The sequence below is a fragment of the Erythrolamprus reginae genome, chromosome 2 (assembly GCF_031021105.1).
Source record: "Erythrolamprus reginae isolate rEryReg1 chromosome 2, rEryReg1.hap1, whole genome shotgun sequence".
Taxonomy (NCBI): domain Eukaryota; kingdom Metazoa; phylum Chordata; class Lepidosauria; order Squamata; family Dipsadidae; genus Erythrolamprus; species Erythrolamprus reginae.
The window spans coordinates 100,337,214-100,362,435 of NC_091951.1; the positions used below are offsets into that span (position 1 = coordinate 100,337,214).

Below are 25,222 nucleotides of genomic sequence, written 5' to 3' on the forward strand. Positions count from 1 at the left end.
CAAGACACATTTGGCCCTTCAAGGCAGTGGGAGAGAGACAATATTACAGTACAAGATAACCCTGTTTACACCCATCCTATTGGTGGATTACTTGAGAGAAATTTGTACTAATGAGCCAATTCTCAAACTATAAACCCCACCCTACCCTTTCTATGATGCTGCTAGAGATGAAGCTCTCTAGATGTTCTGTAATGTTGTTTCCAAATATGTAGGTCTTGTTCACTACGGATTTTGGGAATTGTAGATTAACACTTCAAGACAGCACTAGATGAGGGGAAACTACTTTTGACATGCCTCCTTTTTTCTGGGATGCTGACACATGAAGAACCATGAACGGGAAGTTGGAAAAGGTCCATGGTGAAGGTGGGTGGAGCTGGAGAAAGACCGGCCTGGCGTTTTCTTGTCTATCTATAGGACTGTGATTGCTTTCAGCATAGTATTTGACTCTGAGCTGGGTTGCTTTCTTGGAAGTTCTGTTATCCAAACTAGGTAATATGTTCAATGCTCAAGCACCAAGGAGCCTTCATTTCAATCCTGAGCTACAAATATTCTCCTCCGTTAGTACTATTTGACTCTATTTGGGATGTGTGTGTATGTGCATAGCAGGATCCTCAGCAAGAATTCCATCACAATGTGATCACAAATCAGGGATGGATGGCTAATAATAATAACAATAACAATAACAACAACAATTTATAATAATAATAACAATAATTTATAGCAATATTTATTATTATTATTATTATTATTATTATTATTATTATTAAATTAAATGTGTATGGCGCCCATTCCCGAAGGACTCAGGGCAGCTTATAACAATAGGAATAATAGAACAATGAAAACAATGTAAACAATAACAATAATATAAAACCATGTAAAATCTCATTCATGCAGTCACACCATATCATACATATATGGCCTCAGAGCTTTTCTCCCCAATTCTTCAAGTCTTGGCCTTCTCCTTTGCCACCCTGAGAATAAATTTCCCCTCAAACCCCACCCCACCCCCCAATTGCTCTTTGACCAGAAAGAGGTTAGATTCAAAGATTCTCCTGACCACAACATTTCTCCACGGGTGACTGAGAAAGGATGCTCACTCAGTGTCTGCCTGGGTTGTGAGAAATTTATGTGGGACATCTTCCTTGGGATTTAGAACAAGGAAATGAAGGCAAGGCTCTGTGTTACCAGATGTCACATATTTTTTAAACATATATTCAGTGTCTACTTAACAGGGCATCCTTCTTTGGAAGACATTTTAAGGGGCATGCATAAGCGCACCAGCGTGCCTCCTGTCCCTGTCCTAATGTTTGCTTTTATTCATATCCCTTTCATGTATTCATAACCACGTTTATACTTATATCTGTTATCTAACATGAAATAAAATAAAACAAAGAGCCCTGCTTGGGCTTTCAGTTCATAGTATGGGCTGCTTCCCAGAACTTTGCACAATACTGCATTGACAAGCCAGCAGTGGTGCAGCTCTGTTGTTTTGTTCCTCCTTTGCATGAAAAGTGAGGTTCAATGTTGCTTAACTTACACCTAATTTAAGGTGCTGGGTAATGTTGTGGAGGAATGCCAAGGCAGCAGACAGTGCCCTGTTCTGTCTCATTGCTGATGGAGAAGGCAAGCCAAGCTGAATCAAGAAAGATTTCAGGAATATGCCAACTAAATTACAGGATCCTGGCTTCCCCTTCCTAAAAGTTACCCCAGGACCAACTCAGGCATCCTCCTCCTTTTTCTCCCAAGCTGTTGCCTTAGTTAGGACACTTTCCATCTAAACTGAGGTTGCCAATCAAAGCTACCTTTGTCTGGTGCACCTTTACTCTAAGGCCACCACCACCAAGATCAATACCGAGACAAATCAATCACTCTTGAATATCCTTTAATCTATCTATCCGTCAGGGCAGCTTAAAAGAAACAAGGAGGGTAGGGGAAGGGCAAAATCCGAGGCATGCTTGTGTGATAAAGAGGAGTTTAATTCATTTTGGTAACTATGTCCTGAGTGCCAAATATTGTGATTTAAAAAGACGAGGTATTGTATTAGGTTAGTGATTGGATTCCTCAGTTCCCACAGACGAACATGCCTTGGTGACAGAATTGGGAAGGAAGCTGGAATTAAGAGAGTGAAGAGTCATTGATTTCAATAATGTTGGACTATGGAGCCAAAGAGAAAACCCGGAGACAAGTGACAAAGCGCATATGAGGCCAAAGAGCAGTTATGAACATCCAAGGAAAGGGGCGCTTGGGGCTAAGGAGAGGTGGAATGAAAAGGAATTAGTCAAGCAATTTGGAGAGCTTATTTCAACTCCTACACTGTGCCTGGCTATGGCTGGCACTGTGACTCTCAGAATAGCACAATAATTTGGGGCAGGAGGGGAGGAGGGGATGGGAGGTAGGTATTTTGATTGGCCTAGATTCCTGTGAATCTGGAATAAAGCGCAACTGGGCAGCTATATTCTGCCGCTGCCCACCCCACTGTGCAAATCGGTTCCACTGCCCTTCCCCAAAGGGGCAGGCCTCACACCCTGCCAGGCTCCTGGCAGGTTCGACACTGGCTGCCTCCAGCAGGGAACGGACCCCCTTCCACAGGCCTTCCTTGGGTGATTGTGTCTCTGCGCTGGTGGGCTTCTGCTACCCCCTCCTCACCTCCCACTTTGCTGGAGAGTTGGCTGGCTCCCTGCAGGCTGGCACGGCCATCAGTGGGAAAGAATGAAACGACAAACAGTATCCACTTATGCTCCTCTCAGCTGCCAGATCCTGTCCTCATCCTTCAAAGCAGCCTGTGGCATGTGAAGAGTTTGAAAAGAACCACTATGTGGCTGTAAACTCTAATGGGGAGGGGGCTGGGTGGTTGGGGTTGTTTTTGTGTGCAGTTGGTGCTCTGTAGAGAGTGTCTGTTTTCACTGCCAGATGTTCTGCCTATGTACAGAGTTTAATGTTTCTATGGCATGAAAGTCTGTGGGCCATGTGGGATTGGAGGCATGTTGCCTAAAAAGTGTTCATCATTTCTGGGAATATTTGCAAGATGTAAGCGTGTCTGTGTACTCTCTCTCTCTCTCTTTTCTGTGTGTGTACACACTCTCTCTGTGTGTGCATATACAGTGTCCCCTCGATTTTCGCGGGTTCAAACTTCGCGAAAGGTCTATACCACGGTTTTTCAAAAATATTAATTAAAAAATACTTCGCGGGTTTTCCCCCTATACTATGGTTTTTCCCACCCGATGACGTCATATGTCATCGCCAAACTTTCGTCTGCCTTTAATAAATATTTTTTAAAATAAACTTTAATCAATAAACATGGTGAGTAATAATCTGAATGGTTGATAATGGAATGAAAAATTGCAATTTAGGGGTTTCAAGTGTTAAGGGAAGGCTTGGGATACTGTTCATAGCCAAAAATAGTGTATTTACTTCCGCATCTCTACTTCGCGGAAATTCGACTTTCGCGGGCGGTCTCGGAACGCATCCCCCGCGAAAAGTGAGGGAACACTGTACTGGTATTTGTGTGTAATCTTATGTGCATGCATGAAGATTTCATTATCATGCAATAGTCATAGGTATAAATTACCCTTTGCTTGTGTGAAGGTCTGCGCATGCCGATACCATGTGTGGAACGTGAGATCTCACAGCGTGCTCTCTCAGCCCCTGTAGACATGCATGTGTGTATGTATGCATGGGTGTATAGCCCCTTAATTTGTGAAACATCCATTTAACCATTTTTTTAAACACACACCTTATGAAGCAATCTTTCCACCTGATGTGCTGAAATAAACAAACCCCAGGATTCTTATTCAACGTGGCCAGTGGGCATTATGGGACTTGCAGTCCAGGATAGCTGGAGATCATATGGCCGACCCGTTACAAAGCGTGTTCAAGAATGTATGGGAGCCACAATATGACCTTGCTGCATTATGATGGAATTAATAGGATTGTCATTTGGAAATCTTTCAGCGGTTGATGCCAGAGAGTACAACTTGTGTCTCCCATTCATTCTCTGGGACTCTGCTTGTTGTGGGGGTGGAAAAAGAGGCAGAAGACCTGGGAAAGCCATCTTGCTTCCGCCTCCCACACGTTGCACCTGACCTGCTGGTTGACCTTGCAAGGTCTCTGCAATTTGGGGTCCCCAGTCTACCATCTCCCTTCTCAGAACGAAAGCTTTGAGTGGATTCCCATGGATTGTGCAGCTGCTTTAATTTTTTTTATTACAGGCTGCGCTGTTGCTAGAACTAGAAACTGCATCGGAGTCTGGCCACACCATGGGTGCCATTGTTATGGGGAAATCACGGAGGGCTTCCTAGCAAAGCTCTGAAGGAGATTATGTACAATACCCACGCTTCCCCCTCTCCCCCTCCCAATCGGCTGCCCCTCTTCCCACAACCCTTAGTGTCCCTCCAGGACCCAGGGTAGGAGATGTCACCATTTGGGGGAACCCATCCCAGGAATCAGTCATCCTTTCCGAATCTTTGCCTTCTCTTACATGCTCCCCACCCCCATGCAATTGCCCTAAGAATTGCCAGAAGTTCCCCTTCCGTATTTTGCCTCTCCAGAGGTTCCAATCACTCTACCGAGATCAGAATGCGGCCATGCAAACTTTGGTTTGCCTCTTTCCACAAAACCCTTCTGTCACCTTGCAGAAAAAGAAGAGTCTATGAGTTCTGTGAGAGACTGCCCCCCTACTCCCTCCCAGTCAGGTGGTGGTGGGTTGTGGAGGGATATCAGGTAGGCACGGGGTGGGGGTGGACTTCCCTCCGGAGTTCTGATTTTGGACTCAGTGTAAGGACAGGAGCAATGGGCAGAAGCACCAAGCCAGGCCTCCTCGCCCAGCGCTGCAGCAGCAGCAGCAACAAAAGCAGTCTTCTTGGGCACTCCCAGGGCAACGGAGGCGGGCACCCGTATGCCGCTGAGCCCAATGGCTCCCTTTCTGCAGAGCAAGAATAAAGCCAAACTTTGTTGCTGCACTTTGTGGTGCCAAGTGCTCTCCGGTCGAAAGTCCCGGGTTCCCGCAAGAGGTGGCTTCCCTTCTCGCCAAGCATCTCGACTGACAACGCGACCCCCCCCTCCAATGGTTCATCTTAACATCACCATCGCCGCCGCCTCCTTCACAAACTCAGGTCCTCTTTCCGCTCATCCAACCCGTCCCTCGCCAGGAGATCCCGGTCGGTTGCCGTGGGCACCCTCGTCTCCGTCGAGCCTCATCGCCCGATCGCCCGCCGTCCCTCCCCCGGCAAGAGAGCGCCACCGCCGCGGCCGTCCGCCGAGACCCCCCACCGCCGCCGCCGCGCGTGAAAGCCGCTCTGACTCACCGCTGGGCTGGATGTGGCTGGTGAGGATGGTGCCGGCCAGCAGGACCTGCCACAGCCCCGTGCCCACGCGGGCACTGGCGCCGAGCTGCAGCCATCGAGCCATTCCCTCGGCAGGAGGCGCGGGGACGGCCGGAGGACGGGACGAGCCCCGGTCCGGAGGAGGAGGAAGAAGCGGCGGCAGCAGCAGGGGCGGGGAGCGGCCGGGAGCCGCCTGTCCCAGCTGGAGTCCGCCCGGCGCTGCCCCCCCGCCACAACTCAGGGCACTTCAGGGCCGCTCAGCACCCACGCCTGCCGCGGGCTCCCCGCCTGCTCCATCGGCGGCTCATGGCCCGACGGACCCGCCGCCGGGGCTCGGAGGGCGTCGGGCGGAGAAGGGGGCTCGCTCCGGCAGCCAGCGCCGGCCAGCCGCATAGACCCCCCTCGCCCGCCGAGCGCCGCGGCGCGACTGTGCGTGTGCGCGTCTCTCTCTCTCGCTCGCTCGCTCTCCGTCTCGCCCCGCTCCGTTCTCCGGTCCTTCCCTGCCAGGCAGCGCTGGGCTGGCGGCGAGCACCTTGTCCGCGGCAATGCAGACACAGAAAGAAGAAAAGAGCCAGCGAAAGGGGGGGGGAAGGAGGGAGGGGGGCTTGCCAAAAACCCGGACTGGAATCCGCGCCACGGGAAGGGACGGAGCAACAGCTGGTTCCAGACTGAACAAGCTCCGGAGACGCAAACAAGCTCTCCGCTGGGAGGGAAGCGGGAGCGGCGGGCGCCAGGCGGAGACGCACGCGCGCGCTCTTCTCCCAGTGCAAAGGCGGGCTGCAAAACAAAAGAAACAAACCTGCCCGGCGGAGGAGGCTCGGGGAGAAAAGGGGGCGGGCGCGCGGCCTTCCCCCCCTTCCTTCCCCTGGACACCAGCCCGTAATGCAAATGGAGGGGGCGTGTGAGGAGGGGGGGGGAGACGCCCTCCCCCCCATTGCAAGCGTCCTTCCCCCTCCTCCGGTCCCTGTCGAAGCAGCCTCTCCGTCCAACAGGCTCGGCTATACCTCCAACCGCGCCCCCCTCCGTCCCTCCTTCGCGCCGCTAGCCAATTCAGCCCCACCGGCACCCTGAGCGGAGCCTCCGATCTCCGGGCGGCCTTCTCCGAGAGAGAGAGCAAGAGCGAGCGTCGAGGGTGGCCCAGCCGGTCGCGCCCTCCCGCTTCCACCCAGGCAGGGGGCCCAAGGTCAACAGGTGCCCACAGCGACACGCCCCCCTCCCTGCCCGTCTTTTGGCAGCCGCCGCTGCTGCTGCTGCTTTTTTTTGAGGAGGCGTCGCCTCTTCACTCGCACAGAAGGAACTCGCTCCTGTGTTGCACAAGGAAAGAGGGGCCAGGAAGGACGGCGGGGGTGGGGGAGAAGGGGAAACACCCCCCTTGATTTGGGGAGATTCCGCCGTGCCCTCTGCAGAGGGAAAGCTGGACTCTCCTCTTCCTCCGCTCGCCACCTTGGCCGAAGTCTCAAGGGATTCCAAAAGTCCCGTCTGCTTTCGGGGAGTCCAGGCCTGGGCTTCTCTGGTGCAGGCCAGGGGCTGTCAATCACCGGCGTTTCTGGTCTGGACAAATGCCCCCCCCCTCCACCAGGAGCTGCCTGGCCTCCCCTTCGCTGTCCTGCTGCAGACCTGCTGCAGAGGAAGGGCACGGGTGACCCCGCTAGTCCCCCCCCCAAAGTGAAGACAGGATCTAGGCTGACCTGGTATGGGGCGGGGGGAAGACCCCTGAATGTGTTTTGCAGAAACAGACACAAAAGATGGGACAAAACAGACAGGGAACAATACAGGCAATGCTGAGACACCTAGGCAAACAATAGGTACATTGAATCGCACGCGGGGGGGGGGGGCGAAAACGTTCGGGAATGCAACCATGCACACATCACCTGCGCACACCCCACCCCAGGGAAAGCATAGCAAGCCCAGAGACGTGGAAAAAACGGAGGGGGGTGGGGGAGAGGAAGAAGGGAAGGTGTAAGAGACAAAGCAGCACAAAGAATAAGCGGCTATTCTGTAGTCCAGCCTTCCCCTTACCTGGTCCCTGGCAGATTTGCTAGTATAGCACTTCCATCGCCAGCCCCCCCCCCCAAGTGGTGTCTTGGCTAGAGATTATGAGAGGAGCCGTCTGTGCATCTAGGAGGCATCAAGGAACAGAGACAAAGACCCATCCAAAGGGAAGGAGAGCCTGAAAATGTAACACTTTTATGTTATATGCAATGTGTCTAGTTTATGGAGGGGGGGGTTAGATCTCAAGTCAACAAAGCAGGATCCACATTGTGTAGGGCAGAGGTCTTCAAACTTGGCAACTTTAAGATTTGTGGACTTCAGGTCCCAGAATTCTCCAGCCAGCTATGCTGGCTGGAGAATTCTGGGAATTGAAGTCCACAAGTCTTAAAGTTGCCAAATTTGGAGACCCCTGGTGTAGGGCCTGGGGGGCAAATAAGACCCTTCCTTCACTCACACACTTTCTTCACTTGCCCTTTAAGATCTCTGACATGGAACTGAAAGGTGGGCCAATCTTCCTCAAGGATTCTTTGGCAATAATAATAATAATAATAATAATAATAATAATAATAATAATAATAATAATAATAATAATAATAATAATAATAATAGCTTGAGTCTAGGACAGCAAACTGCCCCTAAGGCATCTGCTTAAGAGACGCCCATCATAGAACGTTTGCCACTCCTTTGAAGGCACATGTAGCTCTCCTGCAGGGTGAGCAATTAGGCTGGGGCAGCTGTAGCCGTCCATAATCCACTCCCTCCAAGGCCCTAGAACAGTGAGGGCAAACCTTTTTCCCCCTCAGGTGCTGAAAGAGCATGGGCGTGTGCTATCGTGTATGCACAAGTGCCCACACTTATAATTCAATGCCTGGGGAGGGTGAAAACAGCTTCCCCTGTCCACTGGAGGCCCTCTGGAGGCCCAGAAACGGCCTGTTTCCCAACTTCTGGTGGGCCTAGTAGGCTTGTGTTTCACCCTCTCCAGGCTCCAAGGGCTTCCCCCATCCCCCTGGAGGCTCTCTGGAAGCCAAAAAATACTCTCCCAGAACCTCTGTGTGAGCCCAAAATCAGCTGGCTGGCACACACATGCACGTTGGAGCTGAGCTGGGGCAATGACTCATGTGCCAGCCTGTCAAAGACTACTTCAGCTTCAACCACAACAACACAAGAGCCTACAACAGATGCAAGCTTAATATTAACTGCTCCAAACTTGACTGTAAAAAATACCACTTTAGTAATCGAGTTGTCGAAGCGTGGAATTCACTACCGGACTCTGTCGTATCATCCCCTAACCCCCAACGCTTTACCCTTAGACTATCCACGGTTGACCTCACCAAGTTCCTAAGAGGTCAGTAAGGGGTGTACATAAGTGCACCAGAGTGCCTTCCATCCCCTGTCCTATTGTCTCTCCTATATCTCCTATATCTTCCCTTCTCTTCTATACCTATATCTTTTTCTGCTATTCTCTCATAGTTATATTTCACTCCTTTATTTTCTCCTCTATTCCCCCTTTAATACATTCTACCTGATTACATCCTCTGTAACCCTCATTGTGTATTATTGTGTATTGGACATAACAAATAAATAAAATAAAAATAAAAATAAATGTGCCACCTGTGGCACCCATTGCATAGCTTCGCCATCACTGCCCTAAAACAAGATAGATTGGAGCGGAGGTAAAGGCAAGCTCCCTTCTAAGACCTTCTGAAGCAGTAGAGCAGTGTTTCTCAGCTTGGTGTTGTCTTTATGGAAACCAGAAAAAGAAAACGAGGGAGGAAATGGTTGAGGATCTCATCTAAGAGGATTCTGGAGACCTATTTATGGGTAAGCATAAAATGGATTCTTTTGAATTTCAGAAACTGCCAGTCTAGGACATTGTGGATGGAGGGGGCCTCCCTCCCCCTTTTAAAACACTTACTTAGCAGACACAATCCCCCTGGGGCAGTAAATGCATCAAGGTTTTTGAATGGAATTGTCTGCTTTCAGAGCTTACATAAATCTGTCTCTGCTCTCTCTCTCTCTCTCCCCCCTGATTTCTCCGGCACTGGACTTATTTTAGGAACTTTTGCCCCCAACTTTCCCTTGGAGGGCAGTGTCCCTGTCAGAAACTGGTGACGCTTCAAACCTGACTGTCAGAAGAAAAGAGCAAGTGGCCAGGCAAGTGTCAAAAGAAAAGGGGTGGACGCGCTTAGGGGACACTGGCCCTGACAGCCCACGGATGGGGTTGTAGGAGACAAAGTCTCAACGGTGACATCACTGCCCAGCCTTGGGGTTTCCATAGAAACCCCCTTTCAAGCACACATTGACCTGAGCGTGGAGGGGAGGGGGAAGGGAAGATCTGGCTGCTCGTCAGCAGGTATTTCTCAACCCCTGGATACTTTTCAGGAGAGAGAGAGAGAGAAAGAAAGAGAGAGAGAGAAAGAGAGAGAGAGAGAAAGAGAGAGAGAGAGAAAGAGAGAGAAAGAGAGAGAAAGAGAGCGAGAAAGAGAGAGAGAAAGAGAAAGAGAGAGAGAAAGAGAGAGAGAGAGAAAGAGAGAGAGAGAGAGAAAAAGAGAGAGAGAAAGAGAGAGAGAGAGAGAGAAAGAGAGAGAGAGAAAGAGAGAGAGAGAGAGAAAGAGAGAGAGAAAGAGAAAGAGAGAGAGAGAGAAAGAGAGAGAGAGAGAGAGAGAGAGAGGTATTTACAGTGGCTGTCTTAAAACTTCATCCAGGAGATGGGGAAGCACAACTGATCTTTGCTCGTGGTGAGTATGTTGCAAGGACTCACCCTCACTCCTGACACCTATGAGAAGTGACAGTCGGTGCTCTCGAGGAGGACTGACAGGTGCCTCTCCACTTCCCATCCTGACAATGCCAGAAATCAACCCAAGGGATGCACAAAAGCTCACATATCCGTACAACATTGTCATGCAAAAGAGGGAGCAGGTTGGCATTCATTGTTCTGGGCCACAGTCAGGTGGGCATAACCGCCCGGTTGCCAGCATCAGAGGAAATGTGTCTTGTCGCTTAAGAGGAAAGCCACGTATCAAAATTAATCAACGCTTCAAAGTCAGGCAGCTGAGTTCAGGCTCAGCCGTTGCTGACTGCAGTAGTTTCACCCTTGAAGCCAATAAATGCACGTTGGGAATCGGATAGGGAATTTAATTTTCAGAGAATCTTTTGAGAGGTTTATTTGACCTATAAAGCCCTTCATGGCATCGGACCAGAATATCTCCGGGACCGCCTTCTGTCGCACAAATCCCAGCGACCGGTTAGGTCCCCACAGAGTTGGCCTTTTCCCGGGTCCCGTCGACTAAACAATGTCATTTGGCGGGACCCAGGGGAAGAGCCTTCTCTGTGGCGGCCCCCGACCCTCTGGAACCAGCTCTTCCTGGAGATTAGAATTGCCCCCACCCTCCTTGCCCTTTCGTAAACTCCTTAAAACCCACCTCTGCCGTCAGACATGGGGGAATTGAGACATCTCCCCTGGGCCTATACAGTTTATGCAGGGTATGTCTGTGTGTATGTTTTTGCTTTTTAATAAGGGGTTTTTAGTGACTTTTAAATTATTAGATTTGTTATACATTGTTTTACTGTTGTTGTGAGCTACCCGAGTCTACGGAGAGGGGCGGCATACAAATAGTAATAATAATAATAATAAAAATCTCTTTTTTGTCCTCCAGGCTCTGGAATCATTTTACATCATTGGTTCTCAACTTGGGGGTTAGGACCCCTTTGGGGGGTCGAACAACCATTTCACAGGGGTCGCCTAAGATCATGGGGAAAAGACAAATTTCCCATGGTGTTAGGAACTAAAGCACCTTGGAATATTTATTTTTTTTATTTTTTTATTTATTAGATTTGTATGCCGCCCCTCTCCATAGACTCAGGGTGGCTCACAACAACAATAATAACAATGTTACAATGGAAACAAATCTAATATTAAAAAACATCTAAAAAACCCATCATTTAAAAACCATGCAACACACGCATACCATACATAAGATATAAAAGCCTGGGGGAGGTGTCTCAGTTCCCCCATGCCTGGCGATACAGGTGGGTCTTAAGTAATTTGCGAAAGACAAGGAGGGTAGGGGCAGTTCTTATCTCTGGGGGGAATTGATTCCAGAGGGCCTGGGCTGCCACAGAGAAGGCTCTTCCCTTGGGGCCCGCCAAACGACATTGTTTAGTCGACTGGACCCAAAGAAGGCCAACTCTGTGGGACCTTATCGGCTGCTGGGATTCGTGCATTAGAAGGCAGTTCCAGAGGTATTCTGGTCCGATGCCATGTAGGGCTTTAAAGGTCATTACCAACACTTTGAATTGCGACCGGAAACTGATTGGCAGCCAGTGCAAGCCATGGAGTGTTGGAGAAACATGGGCAAATCTGGGAAGCCCCACTATAGCTCTCGCGGCCGCATTCTGCACGATGTGAAATTTTCAAACACTTTTCAAAGGTAGCCCCATGTAGAGAGCGTTGCAGTAATCGAACCTTGAGGTGATGAGGGCGTGAGTGACTGTGACCAATGAGTCCCTGTCCAAATAGGGCCGCAATTGGTGCACCAGGTGAACCTGGGCAAATGCCTCCCCCCCCCCAGGGTGATGGACGGACAGATGGAATTGTCCTTGGGAAGCAAAACCCACAGCCACTCTGTCTTGTCAGGGTTGAGTTTGAGTCTGTTGACACCCATCCAGACCCCAACAGCCTCCAGGCACCGGCACATCACTTCCACTGCTTTGCTGACTGGACATGGGTTGGAGATGTATAACTGGGTATTATCAGCATACTGATGATACCCCACCCCATGGCCTTGGATGATCTCACCCAGCAGTTTCATATAGATATTAAATATATTTTTACAATCCAACCAATTAGGCATTTACAGTGGGGGTGTCACTCTGACCTACTTGCCATTCAGCTTAAAGCTCTGTTGGGAGAATTGGCGCTAGACTTATGGTTGGGGGTCACCACAACACGAGGAACTGTATTAAAGGGTTGCGGCATTAGAAAGGTTGAGGACCACTGCTTAAGATGGAGTGGGTTTCCCTGAGATTTCAGTAACCAAAAAGAAACTTGACCACTGGAACCCCCTGCCTCCACCCCAATTTTAACTCCAGACCTATGTCCCCCTTACTTTCTTTCTTTCCTCCCCTTCTCTGTTACTTTCTAAAATATATTGCAGAACAGCCTCTTGATGGGACTGAGGCGGAATGTCACACAGCAAACAAAATGTCTGCTGCGAAGGCAGCATTTCTCAAGAATGCCCTTCATGAGCCCCTTTATCAGCAGAAAATATGATCACGGAATTTGGCATTCTCTGCGCTGCTTCAAGTCCTGGAAGTCAATAAGAGTCCAGATGTGTCGGATATTAATCCTCAGTGGCTACGCTGCTTGGGAATTACAGGTATTCAATGCACCAAATTGGGGGAGGCTATTATAGCTGCCTCTGACCCATAATACAAAGATGGAACAACTCAGTTTTTGGGTTCCTCACCTCCAGAGGTGGGCTGCTAAGGTGGAATGGTGATGTGTGCTCGCTGCCGTGGCTCTGAGTGCTAGCGGAGTCCAGCGCACCTGGGCAGGTAGCGAAATCATGCGTAGACATGCAGGGGCGCCTCTGCCCACCCCCACCCCCGCTGGGATGTCAGCTGTTTCTTGAGCCAATCGCCGCCCAAACCTTTCTCTACCCCCACCCCAATCTTGGACATTATCTGCTATCCACCCATGCCTTAAGCAGAAGGCTGGAGTCCCAGCAGACTCCCTGCTGCTCTTGGAGCTGTTTGATGATTGATGAGGGAGGACAAAACAGCTTGGCAGTAGAGAGTAGTTAAGTTCTTCTATTTTCACGAAACACATAAATAGGTCTAATGCGCAGATGCTTGGGTCACCTGCGAGGCCTTTCTTAGTAATATTGGTGCCTCTTTGAGGCTGGGACCCATTTATATTAGTTATACCACTGCCTGCGCCAGAGAACAGCCACGGCCCAATGGGCAGCTCATCTCGGGTTCACTGCAGCTAAGGTGCCCCGAAAAATCACTGGCTCCTCATTTGTGTTGTACGAGGTTTTGGTTGGCAACCCTCAAGTTTACACCAACAACACAGATGACATCTCAGCGGGGATGGCAGATCTCTGCTTGCCTGTTTTAATTTCGAAGCAGCCAACAAGAGGCGTAGAGGGTTTCCAAATAAAGCTTTAGTTGTGTCTCACCAGTCCCCTAATCACCAAGGATGATTAGGGGACTGGAGGCTGAAGCATATGAAGAACGGTTGCAGGAACTGGGCATGGCTAGTTTAACGAAAAGAAGGGCCAGGGGAGACATGATAGCAGTCTTCCAATATCTCAGGGGTTGCCACAAAGAAGAGAAACTCAAATTATTCTCCAAAGTACCTGAGGGTAAAACCAAAAGCAATGGGTGGAAACTAATCAAGGAGAGAAGCAACTTAGAACTAAGGAGAAATTTCCTGACAGTTAGAACAATTAATCAGTGGAACGGCTTGCCTCCAGAAGTTGTGAATGCTCCAACACTGGAAGGTTTTAAAATGTTGGATAGCCATCTGTCTGAAGTAGTGCAGGGTTTCCTGCCTAAGCAGGGGGTTGGACTAGAAGACCTCCAAGGTCCCTTCCAACTCTGTTGTTGTTGTTGTTGTTGTTGTTCTTGTTGTTGTTGTTGTTGTTGTTGTTATTATTATTATTATCTACATACAGAGGGATACTATCTACATGCAGAGGGATGTTGTTGTTGTTGCTGCTGTTGTTGTTGTTATTATTATTATTATTATTATTATTATTATTATTATTATTATTATTATTATGATTATCTACATGCAGAGGGATGTTGTTGTTGTTGCTGCTGCTGCTGCTATTATTATTATTATTATCTACATGCAGAGGGATGTTGCTGCTGCTGCTGCTGCTATTATTATTATTATTATTATTATTATTATTATTATTATTATTATCATCTACATGCAGAGGGATACGTCTCAAATGGTCCCTTCCCCCAGCTTGAATAATACAGTAGTAATGGCTAGATAAAATTAGGACTGTCCTCCCCCTCATATTACACTAATGGCTACTATCGGTGTCAGTTTGGAGGCTTCTTGTCAAAGCAAATAATTTTAATCAGGAGCATATTGGAGGCAGAGGGCTAAAGCGTCCCTCTGTCCAGAGCAGCTCTGATCCAAATAAGGCTTTCTGCCACTCCGTTTGAAAATGCTCTTGCCCTTCCTTTCCCTGCTTCAATCATATATCTGATTGTGTTTTTCCTTTAAAAGTGAACTCCAGCCTTAAGCCTGCAAAAGGAACTCAATTGCAGAGAGAAAGGAGCTCCTTAATGGTGATTTGAGGGAATAGCGATTATTGGTACGGACCTGGAGTGCCAAACCAGCACCAATTCCTCCCGAAAAAAAGGTCTCAAGCTCCGCTAAGATTGAGCGAACCAGAACACATGTTCTTCCAGACTGCAGGAAGACAGCAGCAGGGCCAGTCTTTTCTCACCCACTTCAGTTCTTAAAGGCCTTTGAGCATCTTGTTAATGGCTCATTCCCTGGAGATGCAAAAGAAATTAGCTCTGCAGCGCATAGAGGCATGTGCAAGAAAGAAACTGCATCCCATCACTTTGAGACCAGTGTCTCCTCAATCACTCCTTGTCTATCCTGATCCTATTTCCTTAACCTTCCTATTATTTTCTCCTGTTGGGCCCTGGCAAAACATTTAAAACTATAGAAAGGTTCCGGATGAGATCAGTTGTGTTGTTTAAACTTCTCTGAAACATCAATTCTATAGCGCTTTCATCTTTTAACACAAAGCTTTTGGAGAATTTTGACTGCGTAGAGGCCATGCTGAATTCAAACAGGACCATTGCCAGACCCAATAGCTCCTCGCAAAATGATTTGGTACCCTAAGGCAGCTTTCTTTCAATTCTTTCAATTCTTTTCCCATAAATCCCTCGTGGCTAGATTTTGGTAAGAGGATGCTGCTGCATATGTGAGCCCAGGGTAGACTGGCCATGAAAACTTGAAAAATGAAAAGAAAAAAGAAAACAAACCCCGAAAACATTACCCTAAGACTGTCTACTCTGGACCTCACCCCATTCCTAAGAAGTCTTTAAGGGGCATGCATAAGCCTACTGTCCCTGTCCTAATGTTCCCTTTTATTTATATCCATTTCAGGTATTTATAATTATATTTATACTTATATCTGTTATCTAATACAGGGGTCTCCAACCTTGGCAACTTTAAGACTTGTGGACTTCAACTCCCAGAATTCCTCAACCAGGTTTTTTGAGAGTTGAAGTCCACAAGTCTTAAAATTGCCAAGGTTGGATACTCCTGATCTAATACATGCCTGACCAAAAAAAAAAAAAAACCCACCCCAAAAAAAGAAAGAAAAAGAAAAAAATGACTCTAGAGCAGTGGTTCTCAACCTTTCTAATGCCACAACCCCTTAATATAGTTCCTCATGTTGTGGTGACCCCCAACCATACACCCCCAGCCAATTCTCCCAACAGAGCTTTAAGCTGATTGGCAGGAAGGTCAGAGGGACAACCCCACTGTCAACGCCTGATTGGTCAGATTGTAAAAATATGTTCCGAGGTGCCAGAATAGAAGCTTTAGTTCCTAACACCATGGGAAATTTGTCTTTTTTCATGGTCTTAGGCAACCCCTGTGAAACGGTCCTCTGACCCCCAAAGGGGTCCTGACCCCCAGGTTGAGAACCATTGCTCTAGAGAGTCTAGGCAGAACTCTTTTCTAGCCCTATTTAGCCATGCTGTTAGAAAGTAAACCTGGAATTATTGGTATGCAAAGTATATGCTTTCCCATGGAGCTTTTCTACAAATCCTAATGGGTTCATGATATTGTAGGAACTTAGCAACCTCCCTCTCCCCCCCTCGTACTCCATGTGCTCGATTGCCCAGGACCTCAAACCACATAGTCCTCTCTACTAAACTATCTTTCCAAACAGCTTCCACGTTTCCAGTGTCTTTCTCTCCACTTGGAACTGAACCCAGATGTACATTTCTTATACATAACCACATTTCTTATATATAAACACAGGGATACCCAGATGAAGTGGACAATTCATGCAGACAAGGTTTTCCCAAGAATGCATATTTTCAAACCAAAGCTTTAGTTTGTGATTTGGAAACCAAAAGGTCTTGCATGTTGTTAATGTTTCTGCTGGCATTGAAGTGCTATCTAACATGATGAGCCATGCTAGCCCATGGTTTGATACATACCAAGTACTAACTGGGCTTGCTACCCGCAATAGAGCAGAAGAGGACTTTCTTTTTTCCAAATCTGGGTATTTTACACCAGCAATCTGGATTTGAGGTAGAATTCTATCCCATCCTTGCTTCTTTTCTTCCCCAGCCCCCAATCCCTTTGGGATCCTTATCATTACAACCAATTTTGTTGCTTGACTTTTTCAGATTTCTTGTACCTAAAGTTGTTTTGTCTACCACGCAGCAGCTCAAGTAGAATTTATAGTACAGCATCAGTAAAGTTATTAAGGAAGATACAAAGTAAATTGAGAGATGGGTGATAGCTGTACAAAAATAAAACACCGAGTGTTTTCTAATTTAAGCTCCAGATTCCTAATTTCTCTGCAATTCTCTTGGGCACTGCCTCATACTGCTACTAAGGAATTGGCAGCTTGTCGGAAGGAGACTAACATATGCATAGAGTTAAGAGCTCTTGATCAGCCTTTCTAAGGCTTCCTATGGGATCTCCTTATTCTTTGTCCGAAACACCAGAAATTCCCAGGGACATTCCTCGCTCAGCTAGTCTTTAATTCTGTCATGAGAAGTCAGTTATCTTTTGGCATGGATACAAAGGGGGGATGAAATACACAGACCCCCCACAATTGTTGGGTTTGCAATTGTTGCTGCTTCTATTAGCTCTTCCGCCAAATCAAAATGCAACTTAGAAACATAGAAACTTAGAAACATAGAAGATTGACGGCAGAAAAAGACCTCATGGTCCATCTAGTCTGCCCTTATACTATTTCCTGAATTTTATCTTAGGATGGATATATGTTTATCCCAGGCATGTTTAAATTCAGTTACTGTGGATTTACCAACCACGTCTGCTGGAAGTTTGTTCCAAGCATCTGCTACTCTTTCATTAAAATAATATTTTCTCACGTTCCTGATCTTTCCCCCAACTAACTTCAGATTGTGTCACCTTGTTCTTGTGTTCACTTTCCAATTAAAAAACATTTCCCTCCTGGACCTTATTTAACCCTTTAACATATTTAAATGTTTCAATCATGGCCCTCACTTCCCTTCTGTCCTCCAGACTATACAGATTGAGTTCATTAAGTCTTTCCTGATACGTTTTTATGCTTAAGACCTTCCACCATTTTTGTAGCCTGTCTTTGGACTTTTTTTTAATGATTCCATTGGTTCCATGGAATCATACTATGATGTGTATTTGGCCTGCATGCGAGTGAAGCGAGCTACTTTACTCACCAGGCCTGCAGTAGAATGTAAGTTTTAGAATTTTTTTCCCACCAAATGCACCGCACGTGTGCTCAGTGAGCTGGCTATTACACTGGTTGAATCTCAGCACTGTCTGTATCTATACATACAAACCAGATTTTGAAAGCAGGTTTATTAGATGAAGTGACAGCATTGGATCTAATCCTTTTAGTGACACAAAGCTGTCCCTATTCCTACCAGAAATAAGACTACTTTTCTGGGAATTACACCAGTCTCTAAAATTAAATCACAACCAGAGGCTCTGTGTATCTGATTTCATCTGAGGTCAAACGCTATGCAGGGTTAGATAACGCTGCGAGAGCAATCATGGACTTCCCCAAATATGCCCATGTTACACCAACACTCCGCAGTCTACATTGGTTGCCGATCAGTTTCCGGTCACAATTCAAAATGTTGGTTATGACCTATAAAGCCCTTCATGGCACCGGACCAGATTATCTCAGGGACCGCCTTCTGCTGCACGAATCCCAGCGACCAGTTAGATCCGACAGAGTGGGTCTTCTCTGGGTCCCGTCAACTAAACAATGTCATTTGGCGGGATCTAGGGGAAGAGCCTTCTCTGTGGTGGTCCCGGCCCTCTGGAACCAACTCCCCTCAGAGATTAGAATTTCCCCCACCCTCCTCGCTTTTCGTAAGCTTCTTAAAACCCACCTCTGCTGCCAGGCATGGGGGAATTGAGATATTCTTTCCCCCTAGGCCTTTACAATTTTATGCATGGTATGTTTGTATGTATGTATGTTTGGTTTTATAATAAGGGTTTTTTAGTTGTTTTAGTATTGGATTGTTACATGCTGTTTTTATTATTGTTGTTAGCCGCCCGAGTCTGCGGAGAGGGGTGGCATACAAATCCAATAAATACAAATACAATACAATACAATACAGTACCTGGGACACAGCTATTAAAACTGAGCATGGCAGATTAGACTACTGTGGATTAGACAGCCAAAACAAATCATAATGGAAGAAAACAATGACAAAGTAAGAAACCATATGGAAATGTTCATGTGGTCTTCAGGACCTGAACTCCATTCATGGTAGATGAATCATCATCACCACCACCACCATCATCACCACCACCATCATCATTGATTAAATTTCATCCCAGCAACGAAAACTCCCATCTTTGGAGTTCTAAGATGACTGCACTTGACCAAGGAAAGGAGCTTGAGGTCACAGTTGATTGCTTTGTGGAAATGCTATTTTAATAAACATCATCTGAAAAAACCCAGAAGCAGGTTAAGAATCTTGAAATGGATCAAAATAAAAATGCCCATTGCCATAATACAAATGTAAGGCACGGCCGGTATTTGTAATGCTACATATCGCCCCAAGTCTTCGGAGAGGGCAGCATACAAATCTAATAAATATTATTCTGGTTGCTACCAATAAGATAAATAAATTGGATAGCTGGAAAAGGTACAAAACAGGGCAAGGAAAATAGTCCCTGTCAAGGGGTTTTATGCCTTTACACATTAGGATTATATTTATCCCCAGAATATTAAAAAAATTCCCCTAAACTGTTCTTTGTGAATAACTACTTTTGCACGTACGTGATTAGGCCTGTTGTTCATTTCTTCAGAAACTACAGTGGTGCTTGGCAATAGATAACACCTTTCTTATCTAAAGAGCTTAGGAATAATTAGAAAATGATTAATTTCGCCATGAGACCAAAATTAGTGACCTATCTTCAATTCACCTGTTCATTTACCCCTCTATACTCTGCCCTCCTTTAGAGTAAACCAAAAAAGACAGAGAAGTTGTTCAATGTACCTCCTTCCTATTGAGCCATATGGTTCATGAATCAAACTCAGGCTTCTCATTATTTCTCAGCTGTAATACTGCAGAGGTTCATTGCAAGGAAATACCTATGCCAACCTGGGGGGAAAAAAGAGTAGAATCTAGATTTTAATAGCAGGATTTATTGGCAGGCCAAATAGGCTGGTCTAGGTGAATAAAGAGAGGGGGGGATGGATCAATTGCAAGCAAGCTAAGTGGAAACGAACTCTGCAGGACACACAGGTCAGGAAAGAACAGCAAGGATGGATGCTCTTGCACATCTTCTAAAGTTGGTTGGTTTTAACCTTATTTGTTGTTCTGTGGCTTCCGTGTTGTGCATGCCTAATTATTTTGGGACAATCTAAGATTCGGAAAATTGTATGAACCCAGATATGAATTATCTCAGTAACTGGGGGAAAAGCTCTTGCTCTGATTTCTTTAGTCTACGGGTACAATATTTATTAGAGTAGGGAAGATGGAGTTGGCCTTTTATGATATAATTGTCTGCCCAGCAACTATTTAAGATGAAAAGAGCTGCTTTGATTTCTTGCCTTGGTTGAGGGTTAAAAAGCCTTTGTTGTTTCTTCCTTGAAATTGAACACACACACACACAAACACACCCTGCCCCACTATCACCTGGCTGTCCCTTCACCCAGCTATAGATGAGATCTTTCCTATTTTAAAACACTGAAGGGTAAAAAAAAAAAAATCTAATGGACTTATTAAGGGGGATGTTGCAGAAGACAGAAGGACTCCGGTCTTGTCTCTGCATCCTGAGTTGAACCTTCGTGTATTAGGGAGAGACATAAGAACATAAGTGTTCTGTCGGGCTCTCTGGTAGACTCCTCCCAAAGATTCACAGGTACAAATTTCAGACACACACACGTTTGAAAATTCAAAACAATGTTCTTTATAATGAAAATTCACTTAAACTAAGCCCTCTTTTGGTATAGCAAAGTGTTGTATCCTGGAATGGCTACCTTGTAACTCTGTAAATAGTTTGTTCCTCTTTCTAGCGCTGTCTGAGCCGAAGCGGGAAGTCGCTCCTGATTGGCTCAGACGCGGCCGGCTCTAGCTTTGGCGGGAACCGCAAATGTATAAAAGGAGCGGTTTCTCCAGGCAGAGTCAGTCGGGTACTCGCTGAATTGTCACTTTACCTTGCTGAGCTGTCACTTGTTCTCTGAGCTGAATTAAAAGTACCGATTGCTTGAACCCTGCCTCTGGGTCTACTTCACTGGCGACGAACGGACGGAAGAAACATCGCGTGCAACATGAACAAAGTCCAGATCGGCCAGGCTCCGGAACTCTTCGATCCCGAGAAAATGACCTGGGACGAATACATGGCCACCTTCGAGATCTTCCTCGAGGCGGCGGGGAATACAGGACGCCGAAGCCGATCGCAGACGGGCTATTTTCCTTAATTACTGCGGCCCAGAAATCCGTGGACTGGCCCAAACTCTCACCGAACCGCAGCAAGCAAGAACCGTAGCGTGGGACGTCCTACAGGAAAAGCTAGCGAGCCATTTCAAACCGACCAAACCGGCCATGGTTTTTCGGCATCAATTTTCCATGATGGCTCAGAAGGAAACCGAGTCGATCAACCAGTTTACAACGCGGCTTCGAACGGTACTTGCTCAATGCAAGTTTAAAGACCCGGAAGCTCGCCCTCACCGACGCCTTGGTTTTCGGCATGAAAAGCAGCACAGTGAGAAATAAACTCCTCACCGAAGAAGAGCCAACTCTACAAACCGTAATTAAACTAGCGCAAACCGCAGAAGCAGCCGACGCAGCAGCTAGGGAATTGAAAGAGCACGGAAGGCGAGAACTCATTGCCAAAATTGACTCCGCGTCTCCCAGCGCCGTGGAATCAGACGACCTCAGCCAACCAACTCACAGCGGGGACAACTGCCTCCTGGTGCAAGACCAGCCGAGACACCTTAGAGCTACTCACCCAGCCCCCTGCGCGGGCTGCCGGGGAAATCACCAGCGCCATCGATGCCCCTTTCCGAGACGCTACATGCCGCCCCTGCAACCGTAGAGGCCACATCGCCATCGCTTGCAGAGCAACAGCACCAGAAGAGACTTTCGCCACACCGCAATACCAGCGACCACAAAACCAGACCCCCCAATCGCGAGAAAGGAGACCGTTCCGCAACTCGGGTCAAAGGAACTACCCAACCGCTAACCGCGACTACTATAGAGGTAACTCTCAATTTTCCGTGAATAACACGGCAACCAAAAAGGGGGGCTAAAATTGTTATCTCACTATTACTAAATAACCAGCCTTGCTCAATGGAGCTGGATACGGGCTCTAGATATACCATCATGCCCTGGGAAAAAATTTAAACTGTATATGCCTAATGTGTCTAAGGCTGACCTAAATCAAACCTCTTTGGTAATCAGAGACTTTCAAGGGGGGGTAATCTCGGTCCTGGGGAACAGCAAATGTACCTATTGCATTCAAGAATGTTAAATGTACCCTTCCCATGCTTATTGTAACGGGGGGCCAAGCACTCTCTTCTGGGTTTAGCGTGGATGGAACCGTTGGGGATCGAGAGATTTCGGGTGTGTGTAATGTAAACTGTGATAATATGCCTAACTTTGTGGAAGAGTTCCCTGAAGTGTTCAGCCCCACCTTGGGATTGTATAAGGGGCCCCCTATATCATTCTCTATTGACCCCAAGGTCCCACCGATCAGACTAAAACCTCGCAGGGTCCCCCTTCCGCTTCTCCCCAAACTAGACATACAGCTGGATAAACTCATTAGCCAAGGTATTTTGGTCCCTGTGGAACAGGGGCCATGGGAAACTCCCATAGTTACACCTCTGAAGCCAGATGGTTCTTTAAGAGTTTGCGCTGATTACAAATCGACCCTGAATAAGGCACTCCAACACCACCCCTACCCCATCCCGGTTGTGCAACAACTTCTACACTCCCTGGGGGAGGGGAAAAGGTTCGCAAAGATCGACCTGGCGCAAGCTTACCAGCAACTTCCGGTCGATGAACAAACAGCAAACGCTCAAACAATTGTAACGCACAGGGGGGCTTTCAAATGCACGAGGTTACAGTTTGGGGTAAGCATAGCCCCAGGAATATTCCAGAGCATTATGGAACGCCTATTGTCAGGGGTAAATGGGGCTATTCCATACTTTGATGACATCTTAATTGCAGGGGAAAACCAGGAACAAGTAAACAAAAGAATAAGGGAAGTACTTAAGAGGTTACAGGACAAAGGGTTAAGAATCAAGCCTGATAAATGTGTCTGGGGAACCAACAGTATAGAATTCCTTGGTTATAAAATAGATAAAGAAGGCATCCACCCCACAGCAGAAAAGCTGAAAGCAATTAGAGAAGCCCCAGAACCACGAGATAAGAATGAGCTACAGGCATTTTTGGGCCTCCTTAATTTTTATTCCGTTTTTTTAAAGCAGAAGGCAACTGTAGCAGAGCCTCTCCATCGTTTACTCCAGAGGGAAGCCCGCTGGACATGGGGGAAAACTGAACGTGAAGCTTTCTCTCAAATAAAGGATTTATTAACTTCTAAAAGTGTAGTAGTCCAATATAGTGCTTCACTACCCATTAGGCTCACGTGCGACGCTTCGCCGTACGGCATAGGAGGAGTCCTAGCTCACGTTCTACCTAATAAGACAGAGGCCCCAATAGCATTTTTCTCAAGAACCATGACCAGCACAGAGAGACAAGGAGGCCCTAGCATTAGTGGCAGGGGTAAAGAAGTTTCACAATTATATTTTTGGAAGAAGTTTTGAACTAGTCACTGACCACAAGCCCCTACTAGGTCTGCTAGCCCCCAACAAGCCCACTCCACCTTTTATGTCTCCAAGACTAATCAGATGGGCTCTTTTCCTCTCAGGATACCAGTATGAGCTCACCCACAAGGGGGGGAAGGAAATCAATCACGCAGACGGCCTCAGCAGGTGCCCCATAGCAGACTTAGTGGAAGACCCTGTTCCTTCCACAGATGTGTTAATGATAGAACTCGAGGATAACCCACTAACCACGGCCAAAGAGGTAGCTGCACACACGCAGCAAGATCAAATCCTTAAACAAGTGGTGAACTGTGTTCTAAAGGGATGGCAAAATGATGTTGTGAAACCTGAATTGTGTGATTTTAAAAACAAAAGACTGGAGTTATCGTATGTAAAGGGTTGTCTATTGTGGGGAGATAGAGTGGTCATCCCCAAAAGCCTAAGGGAAAAGGTACTCAAAATGTTACATGTGGGTCATCCTGGGATTGTCAGGATGAAGAGCCTGGCAAGGGGGCATTTATGGTGGCCAGGGCTGGATGCTGATATTGAAAATTGGGTTTCAAAGTGTGACCCGTGCCAAGAGTCACGGCCTAGTCCCCCCAAAACAACTCCGGCTGAGTGGGAACAGCCTGCTGGCCCTTGGTCTAGAATCCACATTGATTTTGCTGGCCCAGTGGGTTCCCAGTATTTTTTAATAGTGGTTGATGCCTTCTCTAAATGGGTAGAAATAATAGCAATGAACAACATAACCACAAGTGCCACCATCAAGGTATTAAGTAGACTGTTTGCATCCCATGGTTGCCCAGATATCTTAGTGTCTGACAATGGGCCACAGCTGACAGCCAGGCAATTCGAATTGTTCTTAGATGGCCTAGGGGTCAGGCATGCCCTCATCTCGCCTTATTCGCCCTGGGCTAACGGATTGGCAGAACGTTACGTTCGGGTGGCAAAGGAGGCATTGCGCAGGTCAGGCCCTGGGGATGTGCAACAAAACCTGGACCAATTCTTACTCACCCAGCACATTACCCCTAACTCTCACACACATGTAAGCCCTGCAGAATTATTGATGGGAAGGAAGTTGAGGTCACCACTAGACAGGTTAAACCCAAGGTTCTGTGTTAATAATAACCAAATGTGTGTAAAACCTGAAAGAGAAATGTATTTGGGACAAAATGTATATGTAAAAAGTTTTGATGGAAATGTAAACTGGATGAAAGGAATTGTTGTTAAGCAAAATGCACCAAAGACTTATATTGTAAAACTAGAGGATGGTCGTTTGTGGAAACGACACATAGACCACATTCGGAAGCGAACAGAAAATCAATTGCCACAAACCGCTGACATGGACTCTCCCCCTTCAACAGACTTTAGTACATTGCCCGAGTTAAGAAACACGCAAAGAGACTTATCGGGCCAGGGGGAACCTTCCAGCGACGCCGAGCCATCCTCGTCCTCCGAAGCCTTCGTTGGGCCCGCCAGGCCAAGTCCGCCGCGCAGGGAGAACAGCGGCGAGCCATCCTCCACAGTCAGTGTCGAAGGAGAAATTGAACTGCGCAGGTCAGCGCGAGCTCCTCGGAGGCCCCACCGATTGGACGACTTTGTCACATGGCTTTCATGATGGATGTGTCCAACTATGAGGGGAGGGGTGTTGTATCCTGGAATGGCTACCTTGTAACTCTGTAAATAGTTTGTTCCTCTTTCTAGCGCTGTCTGAGCCGAAGCGGGAAGTCGCTCCTGATTGGCTCAGACGCGGCCGGCTCTAGCTTTGGCGGGAACCGCAAATGTATAAAAGGAGCGGTTTCTCCAGGCAGAGTCAGTCGGTACTCGCTGAATTGTCACTTTACCTTGCTGAGCTGTCACTTGTTCTCTGAGCTGAATTAAAAGTACCGA

The 25,222-nt window shown here is 47.2% G+C and overlaps 1 protein-coding gene across 1 annotated transcript in view; it reads right to left on the reverse strand.

Annotated features, from left to right (window-relative positions):
• UNC5A (unc-5 netrin receptor A) overlaps nucleotides 1-5,406 on the reverse strand; it is a 143,840-nt gene extending 138,434 nt beyond the window's left edge. The window contains exon 1 of the mRNA XM_070735831.1: nucleotides 5,304-5,406. Within this exon, the coding sequence (XP_070591932.1) occupies nucleotides 5,304-5,406 (103 nt within the window). The remainder of the gene's footprint in view (nucleotides 1-5,303) is intronic.
• Nucleotides 5,407-25,222: the final 19,816 nt, after the last annotated feature.